The sequence below is a fragment of the Thamnophis elegans genome, chromosome 3, assembly GCF_009769535.1.
Source record: "Thamnophis elegans isolate rThaEle1 chromosome 3, rThaEle1.pri, whole genome shotgun sequence".
Lineage (NCBI taxonomy): Eukaryota > Metazoa > Chordata > Lepidosauria > Squamata > Colubridae > Thamnophis > Thamnophis elegans.
Window position 1 is genome coordinate 138041791 of NC_045543.1, and position 26772 is coordinate 138068562.

Consider the following 26772-nt stretch of genomic DNA (forward strand, 5'->3'; position numbering starts at 1 on the left):
AGGATGAAGAAGAGAGGCAAATGAAAGTCGCTGTTGAAAACAAAGCGGGTGACAAGAGCTATTTTTAATACAGAATGCACATTCTAATGAACGCCAGTTTCAGATTCCATATTCCGCATTGCAGGCACACCGATTACAAACAGTAGTTCTTGTGTATAGAAGTAGGTGGTTGTGAAAATGACCTTGGACTACAGACAGAATGCTGTGCGTAGTTATTCAGAAATGAACTTCGTGAATCTCAATTTACTCCCCCCATAAAAACAGGGCTTGGATTAGATTGCAGAAACCTTTGAATCAGGAGGGGAAAAAATGAATGCAAGTTGATTAGTCAACATTTGTACAATGGCATTCTCTTGATAAGTATGCAGTCCAGCCGCATGTCACTTTATGGTCAATTAACCAGCTTTTGGGTACTTCGCTCATTAAGATTATATATTAACATTCAAGTCATAAAATATGTTCCCAGTCAAGAAGGAAAAATAAATGCTTAAAGTGAAGACTGCAGTGACTTAAAAAGACACCATACAACTTAAGAGTTACACTGAGGTAAGATGGGCAGCCTATCAATGTTATAAACAAACAAATAGACACAGATGGATAGAACAGAATAGAGTAACAGAGTTGGAAGGTACCTTGGAGGTCCTATAGTCCAACCTCATGTTTAGGCAGGAAACCATACACCACTTCAGACAAATGGCTATCCAACATATTTTCAAAAACTTCCAGTGTTGGAGCATTTACAGCTTCTGGAGGTAAGTCGTTCTACTGATTAATTGTTCTGTCAGGAAATTTCTCCTTAGTTCTAAGTTGCTTCTCTCCTTCATTACTTTCCACCCATTGCTAATATATATGTAGGTAATATGGATAATACATATGTAAGCGCACACACACACACACACACAATATACAGTATTTTTCGGATTATAAGACGCACTGGAGTATAAGACGCAGCAAGATTTTGAAGAGGTCAATTTAAAAAAAGTTTTTGCACTCTGCAGACCTCTCAAACCTTCTGCAATCCTCGTTTTTTGTGAAAAACGGGGCATGCAGAGAGTTTGAGAGGCCTGCAAAGTGCTCCTGGGGCTTGGGTGGGGGTGGTGGCAAAAATGAGCAAAAAATGACCCAATGACCCATGAAAACGGGCTCATTTTTTGCCAAAAAAGGGCATGCATAGCCTTTAGGAGGCTTGTAGAGAGGCTTTAGGAAGCCGTTTTTTTGGTTCGTTTTTGCCCCCCACCCCGCAGTCCCCAGGAGCACTTTGCAGGCCTCCCAAACCCTCTGCACGTCCCTTTTTGTGAAGGGGCGGGGTTTCAGGAAGCCAAAAATGCTGTATTCAGTGTATAAGACACACCCAGTTTTTCACCCTTTTTTGGGGGGGGGGGGGGAGATGCGCCTTATACTCCCAAAAATACGGTATATGCAAGAGTGTTACACCTTCACCAGAGGCACGGGACTTAAATTTTCAGCCATGCTGCGGGATAATTCTGGAAAAATAATTAGATTTTATTTTTATCCTACATTTATTATTTTTCTATGCCCAAGGTGATGAACATATCTGGAACTGAGGTGGCGCAGTGGTTAGAGTGCAGTACTGCAGGCCACTTCAGCTGACTGCTATCTGCAGTTCAGCAGTTCAAATCTCACCGGCTCAAGGTTGACTCAGCCTTTCATCCTTCCGAGGTGGGTGAAATGAGGACCAGACTGTGGGGGCGATATGCTGACTCTGTAAACCGGTTAGAGAGGGCTGAAAGCTCTATGAAGCGGTATATAAGTCTAACTGCTATTGCTATTGCTGCTATTCCTCCTCCTATCTTTCTCACAGCAATAACAGCATGTGGGTTTGTTGGACTGAGAAAAATTGTCCCAAAGATACCATGCTGGCTTATGTGCCTAAAGTGGAACTACAACTCACCATCTCCTGGTGATTGATCCAAAATCACTCAGCTGGCCTTTGTGCCTGGCAGGACTAGAGCCCTTTGTCTCCCAATGATTGGCCCAAAATTACCTATTGGGCTTTCGATCCTATTGGAATTAGAACTCATAGTCCCCTGATGATTGGCCCAAGGTCAGCCAGCCAGCTTTCATGCTTAAGGCGGGACTAGAACTTCCAGCCTCCTAGTTTCTATCCTGGTACCTTAACAACTAGACTAACTTTCAAGACCTCACTCAGAACTAAACCTACCCCAAGGTAGGCACGCAGGGGCTGAATTTATTTTAAAAAATGGTATTAAAATGAAACTGCCTTTGAATTTTGGTAAGGAGATCCTGGAAGACTCTGGAGAAGTTGCAGGTACAGGATAGGGAGTGCTGAAGGTAGCCCGCCAACCCAACCCCACTGTATTAAAATCAGGAACAAAATCCAAATCCTGGGAATATTTTGAAAATGGCAAAGAATGGAAGAGATGGCTTGCAAAAAAATCAGATATAGAGACAAGGGGTGTGAATGCATTTGGTCCCTTCTGAAGGACAATCCCAGAAACCAGCATTCTCCCCTCTCTAGGGCAGTGGTCACCAACTGGTGGTCCGTGGACCACTGGTGGTCCACGGGAAAATTTTGGTGGTATTTGCATTTTTTATATTGCACTAAATCAGGGGTCCTCAAACTACAGCCCCCGGGCCGGATACGTGCAATGAACACTTGTGTTGCTGCAGAGTGTCTCCCCCTTCGGGGTCTTTTTTGTGCGTCGGAGGGGGGGCAGAAATTCTGACTTGGGGTCTTCTTCAGCCTCCTGGTGCAGGGCTTTGGATTGGTTCCACCACAAAACCGCGTTCGACTAAACCGCGCTCGACGAAACCGCGTAGCTGACGTCATCAAGAGGGCGACAACAGCACGGAGACAGAAGCACGCTGTAAACACTAAACCTAAACCTAACCCCCCTAAACCTAACCCTAAACCTAACCCTAAACCTAACCCTAACCCTTAACCTAACCCTAAACCTAACCCTAAACCTAACCCTAAACCTAACCCTTACCTTAAGTTGAATCGGCTTGCTTTCAAAGCGCTATTTAAAGCGCCCTTCTTTCTCCGCGCTGGCTGTTGTCGCCCTGTTGATGACGTCAGTGACGCGGTTTAATCGGGCGCGGCTTAGTCGAGCGCGGTTTTGACAGGTCACGCTTTGGGTGAAGGCTGGATGGAAGTGCTGCTGGTGACAAAGAGCCAGAGGGCCTCGTTCCAGTGAGACTGCATCATGGCCTGGAACTGGCTGACCATTTTAGCCTGCTGAGCCTCCAGGCGCAGGTACCTGGCCTTGTACTCCTGCAGGTTTCCCCTCTGCTTGGAAAGCCTATGTTTGTAGTCATTAATGAGGTGCTTCTGCTGAGCCTCCTTCTTGGTCAGATCCAATTTGAACTGAGCCAGCTGTTTTGCCAACTCTTTCTCATAGTGGCTGCTTAGTTTCAGCAACTGCTCCTGTTGGGGCCCCAAGGAGCCCGGGCAGGGAAGTGAGGAATAGCTGGGAGGGGAAGGGTGAGTAGAGACCACAAGGCGCCCCTCGATGTGAATGACATCAAATTGGCCACACCCATCCAGTCACGTGACCACCTAGCCCTGCTCACCCAGCCGGTCATTAAGCAGATCATATCAGTGGTCTCTGGGATTTAAAATTATGAATTTAGTGGTCCCTGAAGTCTGAAAGTTTGGTGACCCCCCCCTGCTCTAGGGTATCTGGGATATCTGCAATTGTGCTTCTCCAAATCATAACTGGAATTCAATACTAACAAGGCACAAAGAATCAGTCCCCAAAAAGTAATTCTCCTCCAATGAGCTCTTACTTCTCTAAGGGATCCGTCATTTTGGTTAAATTCTTATGGAAACGTAAAGCTTGGATGTCCTGCGTCTCAATCTTCGGCGGTAAGAGTCCTTGAAGCCCCAACATCTGCCGTTCCTTTAAGGTAAAAGCCATACCCTGAATGGAGACAGCAAGAGGGAAAGATAAAATTAGCCTCCATTCCAGGTTTGGGGAAGCCCTTTGGCCAAACAATTTTAGTGCGATCCTACCAGCTCCTCATCAGAAACATGATTCCTCCCTTTGTCCTTAATCAAAAGACCAGAGGTGGGGAACCATAGATCTTTTATGACTTGACGTGCATGGCTCATTCAAGAATTCTTGGAATTGAAGTCCACAAGTCATAAAAGGGTCACACCCCTGATCAAGACATTGATCATGATTAGTTCCTTTCACGTTACTGAATGCTGCTCATTTTCTTCTTATTCTAGAGTTGAATGTAAAAATATGGTTATTTGAGCTAGAGATTGATGCCACATTTAATAAAAATAGGTTTTCTATTGCTCACCATGTAACCAAGTCACTTGCAACCATTACAAGTTACGACTCTAATCGGCAAATACTTTATGATCATAACTCAAGGACTATCTGCAAATCCCTTGGTACCCTTCTCTAGGGGTGAAATGCTACCGGTTCGGACTGGGTTCGCACGAACTGGTAGTAAAAAATGCTACTGTTTCGCTCAAACCGGTGGTAAAAAAAAATGACAATCAGCTGTGACGCACAATTTACATTAGGTAGGAAGCAGGATTTCCTGCTTTCTAGCTAATCTCAATTGTGTGGCACAGCAGATTCCACCACCACCATCACGCTGTTCGCTTACCTTTGCAGGTGTCCGTTTTTCACACTGTGCGAGCTCACATTGCTATTGAATTTGTAGCACAGATAAGTGGATTTCACCCCTGCCCTACTCTCTATATGGCTGCCATTCTTAGCCCTGATGTTCGCTCAGCATTTTGCATCCTCTAATGGGTGAGTTTCAGTGAAACAAATGCCCAATTGAGCTACCAAGTCAAGCCTGGATTTTAGGTAGAAAGGCACTTATTTTTCTCACCAAAAGAATCTCTCTTTTTCTCTTTTAATATCTGGCACTGCCTAATGTCCAAACACAAAACTTCCATCTGACTTTAATCTTCGCAGCCCTACTGTGAATATAAGACATGGCGTATAACACCCCCATGATATTTACCTTGTTTGTCCTGGGGTTAAGCATCAAAGGCTTGCCTTTTTCCTTCCTATGCATGCTACGGCATGCCAATGCGCAGGGGGAAACGGCTATTCTTAACCGGGAGAACATTATGTATAGTTTGCCTAGGAGAGAGGAAAAAGAAGAAATGGAATAGCATTGTTCAAAAATGTAGAGATACAAGCAGATTTTCCAATTTTAGTTAAGCAGGATATTATTGTATGGGGGGGGGGGGGAAAGACTGTTTATAAATAAGACAAAGATTTTTTTTTTTGAGGGATGTAAATGATTCAGAGGAAAAAATCAACGTTAAGAATATTCTTTCCAATAGAAGCCTTTCGGGTGGGTTTGATACTTTTATGCTACGAAAAACCCTTCTGCCCTTTTGTTCTGCATTCTCTACAGCAGTGTTTCTCAACCAAGGGAATTTTAAAGATATGCGGACTTCAACTCCCAGAATTCCCTAGCCAGCAGGGGGAATTCTGGGAGTTGAAGTCCACAAGTCTTAAAGTTGCCAAGTGTAGACACTCTTGCTCCAAGCCAATGTTTCATTCTGCGCTTCTCAATCTGCGATGCCCTGCATGAGTTGTACATGCAATATCTAGATTTCCCAAAAGTGTTGTTGGGTGGGAATTCTGAACTTTGCAACAGCTGCAAAACCTGAGAGGTTGCTTGGTTATGGACAGCAGATGAAATGCATGGACGGTGATAAACACGACTCTACACACACAATGGAAGAAGGGCCTTCTCCTTTTTTCAAGAAGGAAATGAGAATATCTGTTGTGGCCCACCAGCAGCCAGCGGATCTGGTTGCAAACTCAGACAGTGAGGAGGTTTGGGAGGAACATGAGCCAGTTGTGGCGTCTGGGGAAGGCTCTGATGAGGGCTCTGTGTTGAAGCAGAGATGGGGCCAGGGCCATCCAACAGTTATCAGCTGCCTTCGGAGTCGGACATCATCATTTAGCAGACAAACAGCTGGAGCCTGTTCCCAGCTGGAGCCTGTACAGAGTTGCCAGGAGAAAGGAACAGCTAAGGAACAAGGAGTAAAGGCACAGGTAGATGGTGAATGGCCCCTCCCATAGGGAATAAAGATGAGTGAAAGGAGTTTGCAGGAGACCATTAGTTCAATTCATTAGAGTGAAGATCTGTTCCTGACTTCTTGCCAAGCACTGTCTGCTACAGAGTGGTGTTTGGAAGATATCGGCCTGGCAGCTCTCCAAGTCTGATTAAGGTCTATAGTTGTGAAATATCATGAAAGACTGTTTGCCGGGACTTTGCTGGAGAGGAATCCCCTTTAACCTAAATAAAAGAGGTTTTATCGGAAGGAGGAGTCTGCTTCATGCTCTTGGGAAGCCCAGGTCAGAAAAATATCTCTTTCCCCGGGTCCATCCTTACCTGGGTGGACATGAAGCTCTTATTACATACAAGCGAGGTGTGGCAGTTAAGGCACGGAATCACCTTGCCCCATCATTAAAACTGACAACCAACTCAACTTAAGAGGGTTACTGTTATGGGGAAAATGTGGAGGAAGGAAATCTATCCACACTGCCTGGATGAAAGGGCATGTTGTTGTTAGTTGCGAAGTTATGTCCAACCCATCGCAACCCCATGGACAACATTCCTCCAGGCCTTCCTATCCTCTACCATCCTCCAGAGTCCATTTAAGCTCATGCTTACTGCTTCGGTGACTCCATCCAGCCCCCTCATTCTCTGTCATCCCCTTCTTCTCTTGCCGTCAATCTTTCCCAGCATCAGGGAGTCCTTCCTTCTCATTAGGTGGCCAAAGTATTTGGGTTTCATCTTCAGGATTCTAAATAATCAGGGTTGACCTCCTCTAGGGCTGACCAGTTTGATCGACCCCTTCATGGATTACTGCCTTGTCGTGGCGAATGAGCTTGCATAGCTCAAAAGTTATGAGCTAAGCACGGCCACCCAAGATGGGCAAAGCTCTGAGAAAACAGGATCCACTGGAGGGGGAAATAGCAACCCACTCCAGTATCTTTGCCATGAAAATCCAATAAAAGGGCATGATATAAATCAAATAAGTACTGTATAATGTTATATGTTTGATGCTGTAAACAGCACTATGTAAGGGTGTCCAGAGGTTGCTTTCTCACTCGGTATCAATGGTCATTAGGAGGTTTCATGAGTCACTTTTCAGCATACTTTGGGCCTTTCCAAGAATGTGGCCTTGAGGAGTGTTGTACTGTACTCCCCAGGTAGAAATGGTGCCATAATTGACTGGAGCACAGAGAGGTTGGCAACTGTGGCCCAATTTATCCCCAAGGTGATCCGTTTGGGAAGGTTATTGTGTAACCCAAGAAAAAGGAAACTTGTTCCTTTACCCCAGGGGTAGTCAACCTTTTTATACTTACCGCCCACTTTTGTATCTCTGTTAGTAGTAAAATTTTCTAACCGCCCACCGGTTCCACAGTAATATTGATTTAGGGAATAGGGAAGTAACTTTACTTTATAAAATTTATAAAACAGAGTTACAGTAAACCCCTACTGCCCACCATAAAAGCTGAAACGCCCACTAGCGGGCGGTAGGGACCAGGTTGACTACCACTGCTTAACCCCTTTGACAGACACAATTCCAGTTTGAAAATCAGCTGATCAGCACACACATGCGCATTGGAGATGACAGGGCAATGCTTCACGTGCCCTCAGAAATGGCTCCACGTGCCACCTGTGGCACGTGTGCTGTAGGTTCGCCATCATGGGACTATTGCATCCCCAAAGAGCTCTTCTACAGTGAGCTGCCTCAAGGAAAGCAATCACAAAGGAAGCGATACCAAGACACGTTGAAAGCCTCCTTCAAGTCCCTGGATATTGACATCACCTCCTGGGAAACCCTGGCACAAGATCGACCGACGTGGCGGGTGCTGATCCACCAACACTTCTGCCAGACATCTGAGGACAGGACAACCGAAGAACAAGAGAAGCAAGCACTCCGCAAAGTCAGAGCTGCAAATGCTGTAATAATGGTGCCCACACAGGTCTGCCCAACTTGTGGCAGAACATTTCGTGCCCGTAAAGGCCTTGCCAGCAACCTGCGGACACATTGCAGCCAGCCCACAACCTGTTACATGTCAAGGTCCTCTTTGAATACAATGGACGAACATCAGTGGCTTATCCTTCCTTCTCAAATACTGTCCAGTTCTAGCCCCATTGATAAGTCCTTGGAACTATGCCAAAGTAGAAACTCAGAGAGCAACATATCTGTCAGGGTTCCAAATAGCATCTGAAAGTAAATCAGAGTCCAAGGCAAAGTATTGCTCAAAGTTCCAATTTATTAAGAGAGACATGTTGGCACATTTGGGAAAACCTGAATCTGAAAGCTTCCTGGTTTTCCCCACCCAGTTGAAAGTTCAAGATCTTGCCCCCACACCCACAAGTCCATCACATGGTCAAATCTTCCACTGCCACGCTGGCAGTTCCACCCATCCAGTTCTGGTCAGGTGCAGAGGTACAGAGACCAAGGATGACCTTGGCTTTCTAGAAAGAATTTTGTTATGGCTACATAACATTCTACTCCGTACTATCCCCTCACCCAATTCCCCACTATAGAAATAGAGTATTATAATAGAAGTGTGGCAGGCCAAAGATCTAAAAGGAACATGGCAGCAGGCCTGATATTATAATTTCTCTAAATCAATCTTTCTTCTTTCTTTCTTTCTTTCTTTCTTTCTTTCTTTCTTTCTTTCTTTCTTTCATTCATTCATTCATTCATTCATTCTTTCTTCCATGCATCTAAATTTACATCTTCCTGCAACAGGGAAATGTACCACCTTCCTTCATAAAACATCCCATACAGCAGGTAGCAAGGAAATGATATAAAATACAGGTAGCCCTCAACTGAGGAGTATCGTTGAGCTCAAAATTTCCATTGCTAAGCCAGACAGTTAAGTGAATTTGCCCGGTTCACTTTGCGCGCACGACATTTATAAGCTAAAGAGGAAAAGGACAAGAAAATCCTGATGATGACGTTACCTAGTGTGGTAACGACAAGCTCATAAACTAAATTGAAACAAACCTGGGTTTGCTTACTAACCTTGAAGGGTGCACTCCATTCTGAAGGGGGCTAGTAGATCAGGAGAAGATCCCACTTCCACCAGTGCTACCTATTGGTCTTTTTATCCATTTTAATATTAATTGGAATGTTTTAACTTTTGATGTCCGAGGTGTAAATGTTTCCATTCTGTAAATGCTTCGTGCTGCTGTTTATGGTATTGTAAAACCGCCCAGAGTCACTTGATAAAGCTGTGATGGCAAATCTATGGCATGTGTCCTGTCAGCTCTGATTTGTGGCCTTGATTTTCGTCCAACGTGCAAACCGGAAGTTTAGGAACAGACTTCCAGTTTATGCGTTGGGCTGTTTTTCTGGGAAGCCTCCTGAAGCCTCCAGAGGGAGAAAAACGGCCCAACGGGCAACCCGGAAGTCCATTCCTAAACTTCCAGTTTGCGTGTTGGGCCGTTTTCCCCCCTCCCCAGGCTCCTAGAAAGCCTCTGGAGCCTGGGGAGGGCAAAAAACGGACCTACCAGGCATACCGGAAGTGTGGGGGGGTCTTGCACGCATGTGCAAGGGGCATAGCGCAGGGGGATATATAATGGGGATGGGCACGAGAGTGCACGCAATAGCATATGTATGCGTGCTTTTGGCACCCGAGGCGAAAAAGGGTTTCCATCACTGTGATAAGAGAGATGAGTGGTATACAGGTTTAGTAGATAAATGAAATGAATAAGTATAATTGTAATAAACTGTCACTCTAGCCTTCTGGTGGAGTTGGTTTTCTGCCCTGGTTGACTTGGTGGGGCTGACCCAGATGTTGGTATCCTATAAGCAGGGGTGGGGACCCATGGCCCCTATGATTTGTGGACTTCAACTCCCAGAATTCCTGAACCAGCATGGTCATAAGTTGAGGACTACCTATACAGAGTCTCTCACCAGTAGTTCCAATAGGAGTGGAAGTTCAGCAACATTTGGAAAGCCACAAATTGCTTACTCAGACAGATTGAGATTAAGCTTAATATAGTTGAAACTTTAAAACATAATGAGAAAACTCATCTTACCTATGCCAACCAATAGGAACAACTCCAGATGTTTTGCATCATTTAGCCCTAAACCTCTAGAATCTCTCGTTCTCCCAAAATGTTAACTGTGGCCCCTTGATTATCAAAGGTAGTGTAGTATTTTGCTTTCAACAAAAATAATGTGACTTTATTATATTCTTTCAACAAAATAATTAGAAAGTCACTCTGTATAAATGCAGAGGTGTAATTTATAAGTTAAACAATTAAACTCTTAACAAGTTGCTCCTTGATATCACGTTCTTCCAGGGTTCAGGTTACTAATTAACTTTACAAAGGCTAAAATTCTAGATGCACTATTATGTTACTCTATTATGAATTGGTATGCTGGGCTAAAATTATGCACTCTGGCTTTGAAATAAGATTCTCTTCCAAATTATATAAAGCGAAGATATCATCATAAATTAAATCATCTCATTTGATGCCAGTAACTTAAAAGGTCTTTGGATTTTTTGACAAGAACAAAAGAAGCTAACATGCCTATTGTTGTTGTTTCTTTTTAAAAATCCTTTTTGCAACCACAGCACGTAGTTGACCACTTAAAACTTGTGTGTGGGTGGCAGAATCAATTTTGTCTCACATCTTTGAATTGTTGCCCAATTGTTACTTTTGGTAGGAACCAGGCTAGTTCAGAAAGTCTTGTTGGCCAAGTTTATTTACTCACTGCTTAGCAACCCAACCAGTTGAAAACTGGGTATTAGAAACAAAAGCAGCTTTGCACAGAATGATAAGGTATCGTGATGAACTAGGTGGATGCAAGCAAAATCTTAGTGGCCTGCAGGAATTAAATAGTTTAGAGCAAATTAACAAGTAGCAGAGAAGACCGGAGCTGCAGAAGGAAACTGTTTTAAATCCACTTTGCAAATTGAGATGTTATAGATCAGGGGTCCCCACACTTGGCAACTTTAAGACTTGTGGACTTCAACTCCCAGAATTCTCCATAGCTGGCTGGAGAATTCTGGGAGTTGAAGTCCACAAGTCTTAAAGTTGCCAAGTTTGAAGACCTCTGTTATAGATGAATAAGGAAGGATCATATGGGGTTTAAATTTGGTTCAAGATTTGTCAACACATTACAGTTAGATTGCTGCCGTTCGCTGAACCATGATCCATTTTAACCATGGCTCCTTGACTGTGTTGTGGTTTATTTGTAATTTGCTGAATAAACTAGACCTGGTTGATACACAAACTACATTGCAATTTAAAGGGACGCATCAACCCGGCCTGAAATATCTAAGGCAAATTCAATGCAGCTAATCCTCAGCTTATGACCGCAATTCAAAACAGAATTTCCATTGGTAAGGAAAATAGTTATTAAGTGGATCAGTCCTGATTTTATTACCTTTCCCCCCCATGGTTATTAAATGAACCACTGCAGTTAAATTAAATCACACAGTCGTTAAGCAAATCCAGTTTCCCCATTGACTTCATCTGTGGGAATCTAGCCGGGAAGATCACAAATGGTGATCACATGATCCAGGATCCTGCAAAAGTTGCAAATATATGCCAAGCACCCAAATTTAGATCACGTGACCATGGAAATGCTGTAATGGTCATTAACTGCGAGGACCAGTCACAAGTCATTTTCTCCAGTGCCGTTGTAACTTTGAAGAATTGCTAAACAAATGGTTGTAAGTCAAGAACTATTCTAGTGATGTGACCGCCAGCTTGAGCGGCTAGAGAGGAGGTTGGGGAGGAACATGGGCCAATCCTGGAGTCTGGGAAAGGCTTGGATGAGGCCTCTGTGTCGGAGGCAGAGAGGGGGCCAGGGCCGCCTTGATAGTTATCAACTGCTGCCTTCCGAGTCAGTGAGGCAGACGAAAAGCTGGAGCCTGTTGCCAGTGTGCACATGCGCAGAGCTGCCAGACGAAGGGAACAGCTAAGGAAGAAGGGTCGCCTTGGGAGTAAGACCACAGCTGGACGGTGAATGGCCCCTCCCATAGGGAATAAAAGAGGAGTGAAAGGGGAGGGGAGTTTGCAGGAGACAATTAGTTAATTCCTGCATTCTTGCCAAGTCTTGCAGCATCTGAAAGATATCGGCCTGGGCCACTCTCCAAGCCTGATAAAGGTCGGTATTTATGAACTAGCTTGAAAGACTGAGGGCCGGGACTTTGCTGGAGAGGAATTCACTGTAAATTAAATAAAAGGAGTTTATTGGGACGAGGACTCGGCTTTGTGCTGCTGGGGAAGCCTAGGTCAGAACATCTAGAATCCCTTTGCTCTAGAAAGACCATTGGTTCTTACCTGAAGGGTCCTTCTCTGCACACTGCGGGAGAGTCCAAGTATGGGTATTATCACAGTCTGCTTGCCCTGGACTGAGAAGTCTTTTCCCTGGCCACGCCTCCTTGCGTGGCCATGTCCTCCAGAAAAAATGGAAGTAGTCAACAATGAAAGTACAGGTAGTCCTTGATTTACAGCCATTCATTCATTTAGCAAGAGCCGAGGTGGCGCAGTGGTTAGGGTGCAGTACTGCAGGCCACTTCAGCTGACTGTTATCTGCAGTTCAGCAGTTCTAATCTCACCGGCTCAAGGTTGACTCAGCCTTCCATCCTTCCGAGGTGGGTGAAATGAGGACCCAGACTGTGGGGGCGATATGCTGACTCTGTAAACCGCTTAGAGAAGGCTGAAAGCCCTATGAAGCGGTATATAAGTCCAACTGCTATTGCTATTTAGTGACCATTCAGAATCAACAACCGCACTGGAAAAAAGGGGGACACAGCCAGTTTTCACACCGATGACTATTGCAGCATCTCCATGGTCACGTGGTCAAAATTCGGATGCTTGGCAGCTGTCATGTATTTGATGACGGTTGCAGTGGGGTCATGGGATTCCCTTTTGCGACCTTCTGGCAAGCAAAGTCAATGGGGGACCCAGATTCACTTAACAACCATGTTACTAAGTCAATAATGGCAGTGATTCGCTTATCAACTGCGGCAGGAAAGGTCATAAAATGGGACAAAATCGCTTAGCAATGGAAATGCAGGGCTCAACGGTGCTCTTGAATCCAAAACATGCTTGGTTTCATAGCTGCTTCCTTGTTTCATGATGGATGAGGGAGGTTTTCATGGTGTAATTATTTTTGCATGCCTGTGTTTGTCTATTTCCCTGTTCTTTTATGCGCCCTGATGTGTCTTGGCTGGAGACAGCCAAAAGCAACCGCTGTTAAGTATATCAATAATATATTGACGTTACCCCCTGCAAAACCTGAGCTGCGCATCCCTGCAAACTCCATAACAATTTGTAGTCTCTTTGGGTACAAGTTGAAAACAACCCTAAGTGGGGATTATAATGGGATGCATTAGTGGCTTTCAAGCAAAAAGAGAAGGAGAGACACAAGGAAGCAATCCAACACGGGGCGGGAGTCCACAGTTGCTTAACAGTCACAGAAGGAAACAGAGAAAGGACCCACTCTAATAGATCAGGCAGTTAACAGTGGCAGGCAGGAAGGGTGTACTTTCAACTTGCAAAATTCTGTTAATGTAGTCTTGCAATAAAGTAGAATAGTTCATCTACTCTTTCACCTGGGAGGGCTGACATCTATCTAAGTGGGTAGGCAGGCAGGCAGGCAGATAGACAGGTAGGTAGGCAGGCAGATAGGCAGGGAGGGAGGCAGGTAGATAGATAGGTAAGTAGGTAGGCAGGTAGGCAGGCAGGCAGGCAGGCAAATAGACAGACAGGGAGGCAGGCATGTAGATAGATAGGTAAGTAGGTAGGCAGGCAGGCAGGAAGGCAGATAGACAGGTAGGTAGGCAGGCAGATAGATAGATAGACAGGGAGGGGGCAGGCAGGTATACAGGTAAGTAGGTAGGTACGCAGGCAGATAGGCAGGGAGAGAGGCAAATAGACATGTAGGTGAGCAGGCAGGCAGGCAGATAGAGATGTAGGTGGGCAGGCAGATAGATAGATATGTAGGCAGGCAGATAGATAAGGCAGGCAGGCAGGCAGTTAGGTAGTTAGGTAGCTAAGAAGGTATGTAGGCAGGCAGGCAAGGCAGACAGATGGACAGAATCCTCCACATTTAGGCTGGTGCAAGAAACAATCGTCCCAATTCTGCTTCAAAAAAAGGGTTCCTCTTTCGAGAGAGAAGACATTGGCTGAGAGTGCATACTAAGGGAAGTGGTGTTAATAAGGAAGAAAAACTGCAAGGAAAAGAAGAAACTGCAGAGTTAAGGCCCAATCCAAAACATTCAACAGTGTGCACGCCTAAGCCTAGCCTAAATGAGCTTTCTCCAACCTCCCAGCCAGTTGTAGTTCTAGCACTGCTGAGGAACATTGGGTTAAGGAAAGTTAGTCATTAAAAGCAGTCAGGTTCCATCCAATTGCCTAACAAGTCAATATGTAAGGGCTCTAATCTTGTTTAGAATGGGAAGAAAAGAAGCAAGAAGCTAGCTATAAGCACCAAGGACAGTGTCCCCTAGCTGCTCAGGAGTGTGCCTCGTGCAGAAATGCCTAGGATGGGTAGGACCAACAATGCGAACCAGGATAGAGTTAAGTTACGTACCACTCCATAAAGCCACACATAGAATACTGCATCCAGTTTTGGTCACCACACTACAAAAAAGATATTGAGACTCTAGAAAAAGTGCAGAGAAGAGCAACCAGGATGATTAGGGGACTGGAGGCTAAAACATACAATGAATAGTTGCAGGAACTGGGCATGCCTAATCTAGTGAAGAGAAGGAAGGACCAGGGGAGACATGATAGCGGTTTTCCAATATTTGAGGGGCTGCCACGGAGAGGAGGGGGGGTCCAGCTATTTTCCAAAGCACTTGAAGACCAGACAAGGAACAATGGATGGAAACTGACCAAGGAGAGATTCAACCTCCGAGAGCCGAGGTGGCGCAGTGGTTAGAGTGCAGTACTGCAGGCTACTTCAGCTGACTGCTAGTTCGGCAGTTCAGCTGTTCAAATCTCACCGGCTCAGGGTTGACTCAACCTTCCATCCTTCCGAGGTGGATAAAATGAGGACCCGGATTGTTGGGGGCAATAGGCTGACTCTGTAAACCGCTTAGAGAGGGCTGAAAGCCCTATGAAGCGGTATATAAGTCTAACTGCTATTGCTATTGCTAACCTAGAAATAAGGAGGAACCTTCTGACAGTGAGAACAATCCACCAATGGAACAGAAGTTGCCTTCGGAAATTGAGGGAGCTTCATCACTTGAGACTTTCAAGAAGAGATTGGACTGCCATTTGTCAGAAATGATGTACGGTCACCTGCTTGAGCGGGTGATGGCCTATAAGGTCCCTTCCAACTCTGTTAATCTGTTAAATCTGTTAGGTGGCCAGGAATGGAGCAGAAAACGGACTTTATTCCCAAGAACTAACATATCATAGAGTTGGAAGTGCCTATGGAGACTCTGAGTCATCCAGATCATGGCTGTCCCAAAGGGGCTTCTTCAAAAGGCAACTGACTGTCTTTGTTTTTGCTTGAAAATGTTTCGCTTCTCATCTAAGAAGCTGGAGAGGTTTCTTGGATGAGAGTGAAACGAAAAGAAGGGCTTGGAGGTGGGGGGGAGGGTGTGACATGATAGCAATGTTCCAATATCTCAAGGGCTGCCACAAAGAGGGAGTCAAGCTACTGTATTTTTTGGACTATAAGATGCACCTTCCCCCCCCCCCCACACACACAAAAGGGTGAAAATCTGGGTGCGTCTTATACACTGAATAAGCATTTTTGGCCTCCTGAAAATCCACCTTCACAAAAATCGACGTGCAGAGGGTTTGGGAGTGCTCCTGGGGGCTGGGGAGGGCAAAAAACGGGCCGTTTTTTGCTCATTGGGGGGGCAGCCCCCAGGAGCACTTTGCAGGCCTCTCAAACTCTCTGCATGCCCCGTTTTTCCACAAAAAATAAAGTGTGCAGAGGGTTTGAGAGGCCTGCAGAGTGCAAAACCTTTTTTTAAAAATTTACCTCTTCAAAATCTTGGTGTGTCTTATACTCTGGTGCGTCTTATACTCCGAAAAATACGGTATTCTCCAAAGCACCTGAGGGTAAGACAAAAAGCAAAGCGTGCGCCCAGCAAACCAGCAGCAACGCCACCCCTGATCAGAATGGGAGATCTGGCAATACCTATAATGGAGGAATGGTTGGTGAAGATGACAGGAGTTGTTTGATTTGAGAAAAGATAGTAGCTATGTTTATTGCTGCCTGAAAACCCTTATACATTTTTCCATAAAACTGGAAAAACTGGGGGGGGGGAGGGGGAATAATAGATTAAATCTATAATTGTACTTATAACTGCTTAAGGAAGATAGAAGTTATTTCTTTATGCCTTTTTTTCTACCTTTTCTTTTTGCTTTCCCCCATTTTTTCTCTTTCTTTTCTTTCAGTTTGTATTCATTTCTACTTTTGTTCTTAAAACTTTCAATAATTTTTTTTAAAAAAAGGAATAGGAATGGTTCATCGGCCAAAGTCCTCTTCTTTCTATCTCCGTCTTGAAACCCTCTTAAGATAAAATCAAACATGAGCTGCCTGGCGGGCACTTGTGGGTAAATTCTCTCCCTATTTGGAGAGGTTTTGAAGATCCAGTCCTCTCGCAGCCACTTCATTCTGCCACAGTCGGCTCCATTGTTTGTGGAGTCTACCATTTCTTCTTCCAAAAGTGCGAAGATGTAGTTTAAAGAATTTACAGATCAAAAGTATGGAGAGGTAACACAAACTGAAGCCATGCACAAATGCCTGATAATGAAATACAAGTAGCAGACTATAAGACAGAGATGAGAAATAAAGTGGAAATGACAAATCTCTCTCTCTGTGTGTGTGTGTGTGTGTTTGTGTGTGTATTCCAGCATAACGCTGGAAAGCCAAGAGCAATTTCAAACAAACTTGGCACACAGATGCCTTACTCGCTGGGGAAAAAAACTGTGGGGGTAAGACACCCCTAACACCTTTCGGGGATGGTGGGAGTGATGTTAAGATACAGCCTGTTGTGCCTTAAAATGGCTTCTACTGCAGTGGAGTTGCCATAGTAACAGCTTCACAGTACTTCCCAAGGGGGCTCCCTCTGGTAAGGAGGAAAATCCAACATTAGAAATTACATTCAGTCTGGACATTTTCAACAAAGACTTGATTATTCTAAATGCCTGTAAATACTATAAATTACTTTGATTTGAAACTATGCGTATACTGTATATACTCAAGTATAAGCCTAGTTTTTTAGCCCACTTTTTGGGCTGAAAAAAGCCGCCTCGGCTTATACTCGAGTCAGTGAAAAATTTGCCCGAAATGGAGGAGAAAAAGGGGCGGGGCCATGCCGCTGGGTGACACTCGTGAATGGCCCGGTGCCCCTGTGAGTTTCCTCTCCCTCTGTGTCAGTTTGCCGCGCAGCGCACACCGCACCATCCCCCCTCCTCACGTTGTAATGTAATGCAGGGCTGTCTTACGATTCCCCTTCCTCCCCCTCCTGCCGCTCTGCAACGATGTCCCACCTCCTCCTTGTTATGGCAAGCAGCCACATAGCGATGTCCCACCTCCTCTGGTACAGTGATCCAATGATAGGAATCACTGTGCTGTGTGTCATAGGAGGCGGGACATCGCTCCCGCGGCTGCATGGGACATCATCATCACAGCGGGACATCAGCATCATGAGGTGAGTGAAGTATTTCATTGAATACACCGCTAGTTTACTGTTTTTCTTTGAAATAAATATTCAAAAACATTATTGGTATCTATTTTTATTTTTGAAATTTACCGGTAGCTGCTGCATTTCCCAACCTAGGCTTATACTCGAGTCAATAACTTTTCCAGTTTTTTGTGGTAAAATTAGGTGCCTCGGCTTATATTCGGGTCGGCCTATACTCGAGTATATACGGTAATTCATTCCTTTTCCTGTCTAATACAGGATTGCTGTATAGCAGTGGTTCCCAAACTTGGCAACTTTAAGACTTGCAGAGCTGGCTGGAGAATTCTGGGAGTTGAAGTCCACAAGTCTTAAAGTTGCCAAGTTTGGGAACCACTGCCGTACAGTATTAATGGGCAATGCCGGATTATCAGCTAGTCAAGAGATAAAAATTGACCTACTCATTGTTGGATTTATAAAAGTGGCCTGTTAAAGCCTTGAAGAAACTCCCAAAAATGGGAGAAAGAAAATTTGGAGCAAAGATGAAGAATATTAGGAGCAAAGAAAAGGAATAGAGGATCCATTTGATCAGGATTAAAACGAAAACCACTTTCATGAACTCTTTTTGCAGAGAGTGGACAGAAATGTTAGGTGACTTTTTGAATTTGTAAACAGACAAGTGTTGTTATAAGAAGTGATACCTGTAATTTAATATAAAAGAAGATAGAGAATTATTAAACTTGCTTGTACAGTATTTCTCGTAAAGAAGGTCAGAAGTCACTTCTTTAAATTCGATTGGATAACCATTTGTCTGAAATAGGGCATTGGTACTTACCTGATACGCCTCTTCTCATAGAGGGGGAGAAATATCCAGGATGGGTTGACCTTATCCTCTCGTTGATTGGACTGATTGAGGGGGGGGGGGGCAGCTGTTAAGCAAATCACTGTGGTTGTTAAGCCATTGTGGGTCTTTCATTGTGGATCAATTCTTCGGAATGAGAATTTTTGCCCAGAAACCAACCATAAAAAGGGGGGCTAATTGCCAGTGTGTGATTGCAATGATGTTGCAACTCGTCATAAGTCAAGATTCAGCCTATAATTTTTGGTCTAATAGAAGACATCTCTCTTTAAAACCTGTAGCAAGAATGATAGCTAGTTTCTATGAGAAAAAAACTATTCCTTATCAAGGAGGCAGCCAGCCAATTCAAACTCATCCGGAGCACTATATAAAGATATTTATCTAGAAGCAAATATTTCCCTACAGTAGCAACCCACCTGGAAGTTGCATCATGTAGCCACATCTGAGCCTTCTACAAAATTACTAAAACTGTGTCTTCTCTAAATCCATTCTTGTTCTTGCATGCATAGAATTCAACATACAATTCCTGCAGCTCGTGAAATATGATGCCGTCCTTATTGTTGGTATTCTGCCTTTATGGGTAGTCCTCAACTTCCAACAGTTCTTTTGAGTGACCGTTCAAAGTTACAACAGACCTGAAAAGAGTGACTTAGGACCGTTTTTCAGAGTTACGAGTTTTGCAGCATCCCCATGACCACGTGATCAGAATTCAAACGCTTGGCAACAAACTGTTTCACACTTACGACCGTTGAAGCATCCCGGAGTCACGTGATCCCTTTTTGCAACCTTCTGAGAAGCAAAGTCAATGGGGGATGCAAAATTCACTTAACAACCGTGTAATGGATTAAACAACCGCAGTGATTGACTTAACGCTGGTGGCAAGAAAATGGACCAAAGCTCACTGAACGAATTTCTCACTTAGCAACATAAGTTTTGGGCTCAATTGTGGTCCTAAGTCGAGGACTATCTCTTATTATTTTTACAAATAACTCAAGCCAGTGGACATATCCAACACACCTTTCTCCTCCTATTTTCCCCACAACAACAAACCTGTGAGTTGGGGGGAGAGGGAGAGGGAGAGGGAGAGGGAGAGGGAGGGGGAGGGAGGGAGGGAGGGAGGGAGGGAGGGAGGGAGGGAGGGAGAGAGAGAGAGAGAGAGAGAGAGAGAGAGAGAGAGAGAGAGAGAAAGAAACTGGCCCAAACATCACCCATCTGGCTTTCATGGCTAAGGCAAAACTTGAACTCACAGCCTCTTGCGTTCTAGCCTGCTGTCTTAACCACAAGACCAAACTAAATAAGATTTCTTAGTTGGAGAAGGTGTAACAAAGTCCTGATTTTTATTTTTATTTTTTGCAATTGCGGCTGGCTAGCTAGATAAAAATGTCACATCTATACAACAACCCACAAAAGCAGATCGGTTTTGATAAAGCACGTTAGTCGGAAAAGCTGCTCCTGATTTGTTTTGTAATTGCCGGTGACTAAGTAGGATTAAAAAAATAGCACAAATTACAAGGAAAATCCACATAGTAAAAGCAGAAATTCATAGCAAATCACTCACTCAGAAAAATGCTGCAAAATTCACAAGGTATCCTCCCCCATCCCCAGGAGTCAAACCAACAGGTAAAATGTTTAGCTTGTCCAACTCCTTGAAAGCCCAAGAGAAGAAAGACAGCTTTTATACTCTGAATGCGTGTGTACAAAATACAGGTAGTCCTCAACTTACAACAATTCATTTAGTGACTGCTCCAAGTTACAACAGAACTGAAAAAAAGTTAAGTTAAAGGCTTATGTTCATTTTTTCACACTTATGACCGTTGCAGCATCCCTATCATCACATAATCAAAATTCAGATGCTTGGCAACTGGTTCATATTTATGACGGTTGGGGTGTCCTTTTACAACCTTCTGACAAGCAAAACCAATGAGGAAGCCAGATTCTCTTAACAACTGTTAAGTAAACTGTTACTTAACATCTTCAGCGATTGCTTCACTTAACGACTGTAGCAAGAAAGGTAGGTCAAAATTTGCTTAACAACCATCTTGCTTAGCAATAGTAATTTGGGGCTCAATTCTGGTCATAAGTCGAGGACTACTTGTAAAACAAAACCCTTCACCTTTGAGAAGAGAATTCATCTGTCACACTCTGAGCTTTGGTCTACAAGGGGAAACCACACAATCAAATGTTCCCTCTAGAAATAATTCCTCAAAGAGACAACCGTGAAAAATTTGACTCTTTCTCTGAGGAAACAGACCCACCAACCCTCCCTGCATGCAGAAAATTAGCCCCTCAGGGGAAAAGTAGATGGTTTTTCCAGATAGATTACATTTCTATCCAAAGGGTTTTTTTTTTAATTTTTGGGTTACGGTAGTTATCCCTGAGATCATACTACAGTTGAAAGCCTAAACTAAGGCAGAATTTTGGGAGGAATGACTTCACATTTTTTTAGAAGCAGCCTGAGGCGCAGAAAAAAAAATCCCCTCTTTTTTTTTTATTAAAGTAACTGGACTTTCATAAACTGGAGAAGAAACAGACCCCAGCTATCGTGGCTCACCACTCACGCAGATTAAAAAAACAGGCTGCACTTTATTAAATGGACAATTTTCCAAGCAGATATCTGTCAGCGCTTTATGGCTCATTTCAAAAGAGCTTATTTCTGGATATTTAGATATGAACCAAACAGCAACTCCTTCTGCAATTTACTTCTAAAAGAAAACAGACAAGTGTGCCTAATGCAGGCACAGGAATTCAAGACTAAGAACCCCATCAGAAATACATAATATATTGTAAACTTGCAGCTCCATCATTTCAGGAGACCTGCCTCTTCTAGTCATTTTCAATGGAACAGATGAACCGATCTGCAGACTGGTAAATGCCTTTTTTCAATCGCTATATGTCAAATTACTGGTTCGGCCTTCAGACAAAGGGGCCCATAATCCAATCCATTTACCATCTGCTTGCATTTGGATTAAGAAGGATCACGAAGCTACTAAAATAAAGTCCGACGCTGCCCTTAGTTCTGGGCTTTTCAACAGCCTGAACTCCTGTAATGAGCAAAAAACATTATGGGTAACGAAGAAGAAACAACTAGCATTATTCCTTTTAGGGAGGAAAAAAAACACCTTTGCCTACTTTAAACCAAGAAGTTTTGTTAAATCATAGATCTTGGCTTGTTTTGTAGTTAATAATTCCATCTGGATAGCAATAGCAATTTGACTTATCTACTGCTTCATACTGCTTTATAGTCTTCTCTAAGCGGCTTACAGAATGAATTGGAATTGGAATTGGAATTTATTCAATTTGTAGGCCGCCCTATTCCCCCGAAGGGACTCAGGGCGGCTGAACAAAAGCCAAGAGAAGGGGAACAATTACAGAAAAGTAAGACAAAACAATCAGATGATACAGACAATTTAAAAACACAACAGACACAGCAAATTCGAGTTGGGGGGGGGGGGGACTCAACCCCAGGCTTGCTGGGACAGCCAGGTCTTCACGGCCGTCCGGAAGGCCCGAAGGGTGGCGAGGGTCCGAATCTCCACGGGGAGCTCGTTCCAAAGGGCCACGGGGAGCTTGTTCCAAAGGTTCCAAAGAATGAGCCTATTGCCCCCAACAATCTGGGTCCTCATTTTACTGAACATGGAAGGATGGAAGGGTGAGTCAACCTTGAGTCGGTAAGGATCGAATTCCTGGAAGTGGGCAGAGTCAGCCTGCAGTATTACTTTCTAACCACTGCACTACCATAGCTGCACGAATAACTTATAAAAGTGAGGGTTAACCTTTTTGTCGTTGTATGCCTAAAGCACTGCACTTGCCCACACCCAGAGTGCAATGCGTAGGCAACCCCCACTCATGCCCCGCCCCCTTGCACATGCACGCCACTCCCCGCCCCGCAGCCCGTTTTGGGCTTAGCAGACCTCGCTGAAGCCTCCTGGGATCAAAAATGGGGTGCTGGGGGAACGCCACACTCCCCCCTCATCCACTGCGCATGCACGCATGTCTCCCGCGTGAGCCCCCCCCCCACGCATGTGTGGCCAAGACCTGAAAATCAGCTGGCCGTTGGGAGGCGTGCGTTCATGCACGGTGGTGCTGAGGTGGGGCGCTGGCTTGCATGCCTTCAGGGAGGGCTCTGCGTGCCACCTGTGGTCATCATGTACCTATACCTATAAACCTATCCCAATTTGATTTAATAATTTACTACAGCAAGTGGGGGAACACATCTGAAACATGAACCCGCATTCACACTGCCACTGTAATCCTGAAGAATCAAGTCTTATTTTGTGCAAATGGGGCCTGACCCATGAAGGCTGTCACTTTTCATCTGGTATTCTCTGCAAATTGTAGATGTGACTACACAACAAAGAGCAAGGTTTTCCTTCCATCCCCTTCTCTGCCACAATTGCTTTTCTACCAGTAAGACAATCCTTTTCAAATGAGGGTTAAAGAAAAAACAAATACATTGAAAATAAAAATAGGAGGCTGAATATCTCACCCAGTGCAGTCCTATCATATTTCTTTCCGATGACTACACTGAGAGATGGATAATGAATCAATATAGCAGCTATGCAATGATTGTTTTGATTGTTTTCGCCGCATGGAGTTCTCCCTGCCAAAAACAAGCCAACCAACTTCCGTGCTTTAAAGGATCTCTGTCCTTACCAGATTGCAAGAGGACCAGTCTATAGATAGCTCAAGCAAATAAGCCAAGCAACACGAACGAAGAACGTCGACACCCTCAGCCAAATTACAGAAATAGCAGCCTACCAACTCATATAGGTAGGCATTCCTTTTGCGCTATAGAAAATAACTGCAATATAGAGAGCGAAAGCAAAAGCTTTATCAAGCTTTTATTTATTCAAAATAAATCTCTACTAAAAAGATAAGACCACAGATGACTTGACAGATGTTGAAGCAAAGATTCAGCGCCATTCAGAATTGTTAATACGGGGCTAAAGGACTCAATATGGAGCTACCCACAAAAGTCAGAAGCACAACCATGCTAAGGCAGTATAGGTAGTCCTCATCTTACAACCATCCATTTAGTGACTGTTTAAAATTTGCTACAGTATTGGGGGAAAAAAAGGAGTTTCATACAACTGTTGCAGCATCCCAATGGCCACATGAATAAAATTCAGGCCCTGGATAACTGGAATGTCACTTTTTGCAAACTTCTGATAAGCAAAGTCAATTGGGAAGCCAGATTAATTTACCAAGCATGTTACTAACTTAAACATTGCAATGATTCGCTCAACAACTGTGGCAAGAAAAATCATAAAATGGGGCAAAACAACTCTCTTGCTTAGCAATAGAAATTTAAGAAACACTAATAATATTCTGTGGGGTATAATGGAGGAATTATATCCTAGAATGCTGCAAGCATTTAAAAAAATATGAAACATTTTTCAAAGTTATTTTTATGCAGATCTCTTACTTTCATGGCATATTAAACAAACGTCATTCCCTATCATTTTCTTTAAAACAAAATTCCCTTTTCTTTCTCTTTCCTTCCTTCCATTAAAAGGTAAAGGTTCCCCTCGCACATATGTGCTAGTTGTTCCTGACTCTAGGGGGCGGTGCTCATCTCCGAAGAGCCAGCGCTGTCCGAAGACGTCTCTGTGGTCATGTGACCGGCAGGACTAAATGCCACAGGCACACAGAACGCTGTCACCTTCCCACCAAAGGTGGTCCCTATTTTTTCTACTTGCATTTTTACATGCTTTCGAACTGCTAGGTTGGCAGAAGCTGGGACAAGTAATGGGAGCTCACTCCGTTATGCGGCGCTAGGGACTCAAACCCCCAAACTTAACATTCCTTCCATTACACAACAGCAAATAATAAGACCATGAAGTCTTGATTTTACAAACATTCTTAAAAAGACTATACTCGGAAGGAAAATCTATTACAGTGTCTAGCACAGTATAATCACAGAGAATGTTTCCAAGTTTGAAATCTGCATTTCCTGGCACTTAAAACGGAAATAAGGGTTCATTTTGGGATAAACGCTGGAACATGAAACGGCCAAGGAGCCTGTGCTATCCAGCAAGAACAAGCAAAGCCCCTCCCCTAGCAACAGCATTTTTGTTTCAAGAGTAATTGCCATCAACTTTACATGGCATTTCAGATTTCTTAAACTAAATGAAACTCAAATAAAATCTGTTTACTGATAGACAGGGAGGCTTTCTCAAATACCCTCTCACTTGTCTGAATCAAAGAGAGTTGTCTCTTTCTCCTAAACAAATATTTAATAGGACTTGCCAAGCTGAGAAAGTGTATTAAATTATCACTAAGTGGCCTGCAAGAATCCAATTTATCCGCATTAGGGCATTTTTCCATGGTTTTTAAAGTAGGGTACAAAATGCCATGATGAACAAGTCTTCCCCAATAGAAAATGAGTTAGCATCTAATCTAATCCTAGCGGTACTTATAATTAGCCTCAATTATTCTGTAGAAACTCTTTATTTGAACTGAATTTGGCATTTAATAAACATTCATGTACTTTTTCTTGGCAACAATACAGCAGTGGTGTTCTAGTCTGGATTTCCGGGTGGTCTCCTCTCCAGGATCTAAACAGATCCAGCAGAGCCATTTTGATCTATTGGTTAAGGACCCAGACTAGAAACCAGGAGACAGTGAATTCTAGTCTCATTTTAGGCATAAAAGCCAGCTGGGTGGCTTTGGGCCAGTCATTTTTTCTCAGCCCAACCCACCTCACAGGATTGTTGTTATTATGATTGGGGGGGGAGGGAAACAGGTGGAGGAAAGAGGCATCTTTGCACCTCTAGTTATTTATTAAGTAATATAGGCAGGATAAAACGTAATAGATTATTAACATAGATTAAACATAGATTTAAACATAGATTTTTGAAATGAGCTTCCTACAAACAGAATCTTGGGGAAGATTAAAAAAAACATTTTTGAGCACTGATGGTCCTAGCAACCTCCCCCAATCTTAACACCTGTCAACTGTGTAGGACCACAACTCCCATCACTAGAGTCACAAAGGCAGGCAGGCTGAAACGATAGGCGTTGTAGTCCCATACACAGGGAAAGGCTGACTTGGGAGAGCCAACCTGCTTTTATTTCTGAGCCAGGACTTAGAAAAGAGAAACCAAACTGCCACCGACCCCAAATGCCATTTTTAAGCCTCCTGAAAGTCAACCAGGGGCTGTTAGGACAAGACTTTACTAATTCCAGCCTGGGGATTGGATCTAACGGCCTGCATTCCAGCAGCCCAAAAATCAAAAATTTAACTGACACCCTTTCCCCCAAACTGATGCTAGGAGAACGAAAAACAACGGGCCTCCGGGAAAAAGACGTTCCGAAAGGGAAGTTAAATCAGGATGAAAATGCGTGCCTAAAACCAATTCAAAGAGCCATGGCAAAGGTAAGACCGCTGATTGTAGCCCTACAAATAATTACCGCGCAGTGGGTTAGCAGCACCTCCTCATCCAGCTCTTTGTTCTAGCGATGGCAGGCTGTTTCCAACCTACAACCTGTCGACACCCTCCGGCCTCCACGCCCCAGCGCCGAATGAACCGCCCGAGGCCGGGGCAGGGAGGGACACCTCAAGAGGTGGGCCTCTCCCACCTGAGTGACAAGGCGATTAGCCAACGGACGGCGTCAGCGAGCCGTCTCCTTCCTCCAATCCCCGCCGGCTTCGTCTCTCCGCTCAATTCCGGGAGATGTGAGAAGAGGCCGGGAGGCAAAAAAAATTGAATATGCTAATCAGGGTTGTCGAAATAGCCAATCCACGGGCGGTTACTTCTGGATAGGACCAGCAAAGGAAGCGAGCGGAAAGGAGGCGTCTGATTGGGGGAGACAGAGGTGGCGGGATGTAAAGATGTGAGAAGGATGAATAGGGGTCCTCCTGGAGATGAAAGTGAAAGCAGCTTGGCACGTGCTCTACACCGTAGACGCCAGTTGCGTTCGAATCCGTTTGCAGGGGGACTTTGAACCGTAAATCTCGCTTTACGGGTTACAACGTGCCGCTTAAGAGTTCAGGCAACACATTTTTCTCCCGGGATGTTGCGCCACTGCAGGACGTTTAGAATGGAATGGATTGGAGGGGAGAACAGAACAGAACAGAGAATAGAATAGAGCAGAACAGAACATAGAAAAGAATAGAATAGAACAGAATAAAGAATAGAAAAGAACAGCAGAATAGAATGGAGAATAGAATAGAATGGGGAAAGAATAGGAATAGAACAGAACAGAGAATAGAATAGAGCAGAACAGAATAGAAGACTAGGACAGAACAGAACATAGAAGAGAATAGAATAGAACAGAATGAAGAATAGAAAAGAA

The 26772-nt window shown here is 44.0% G+C and overlaps 1 protein-coding gene across 1 annotated transcript in view; it reads right to left on the reverse strand.

Moving 5' to 3' along the window:
- The window catches only part of ME2 (malic enzyme 2), a 50080-nt gene extending 24101 nt beyond the window's left edge, over nucleotides 1–25979 (reverse strand). The window contains exons 1-3 of the mRNA XM_032213783.1: nucleotides 25888–25979; nucleotides 4975–5096; nucleotides 3772–3905 (exon numbers count right to left, since the gene is read on the reverse strand). Of these exons, the coding sequence (XP_032069674.1) occupies nucleotides 3772–3905; nucleotides 4975–5082 (242 nt within the window). The 5' untranslated portion in view covers nucleotides 5083–5096; nucleotides 25888–25979. The remainder of the gene's footprint in view (nucleotides 1–3771; nucleotides 3906–4974; nucleotides 5097–25887) is intronic.
- Nucleotides 25980–26772: the final 793 nt, after the last annotated feature.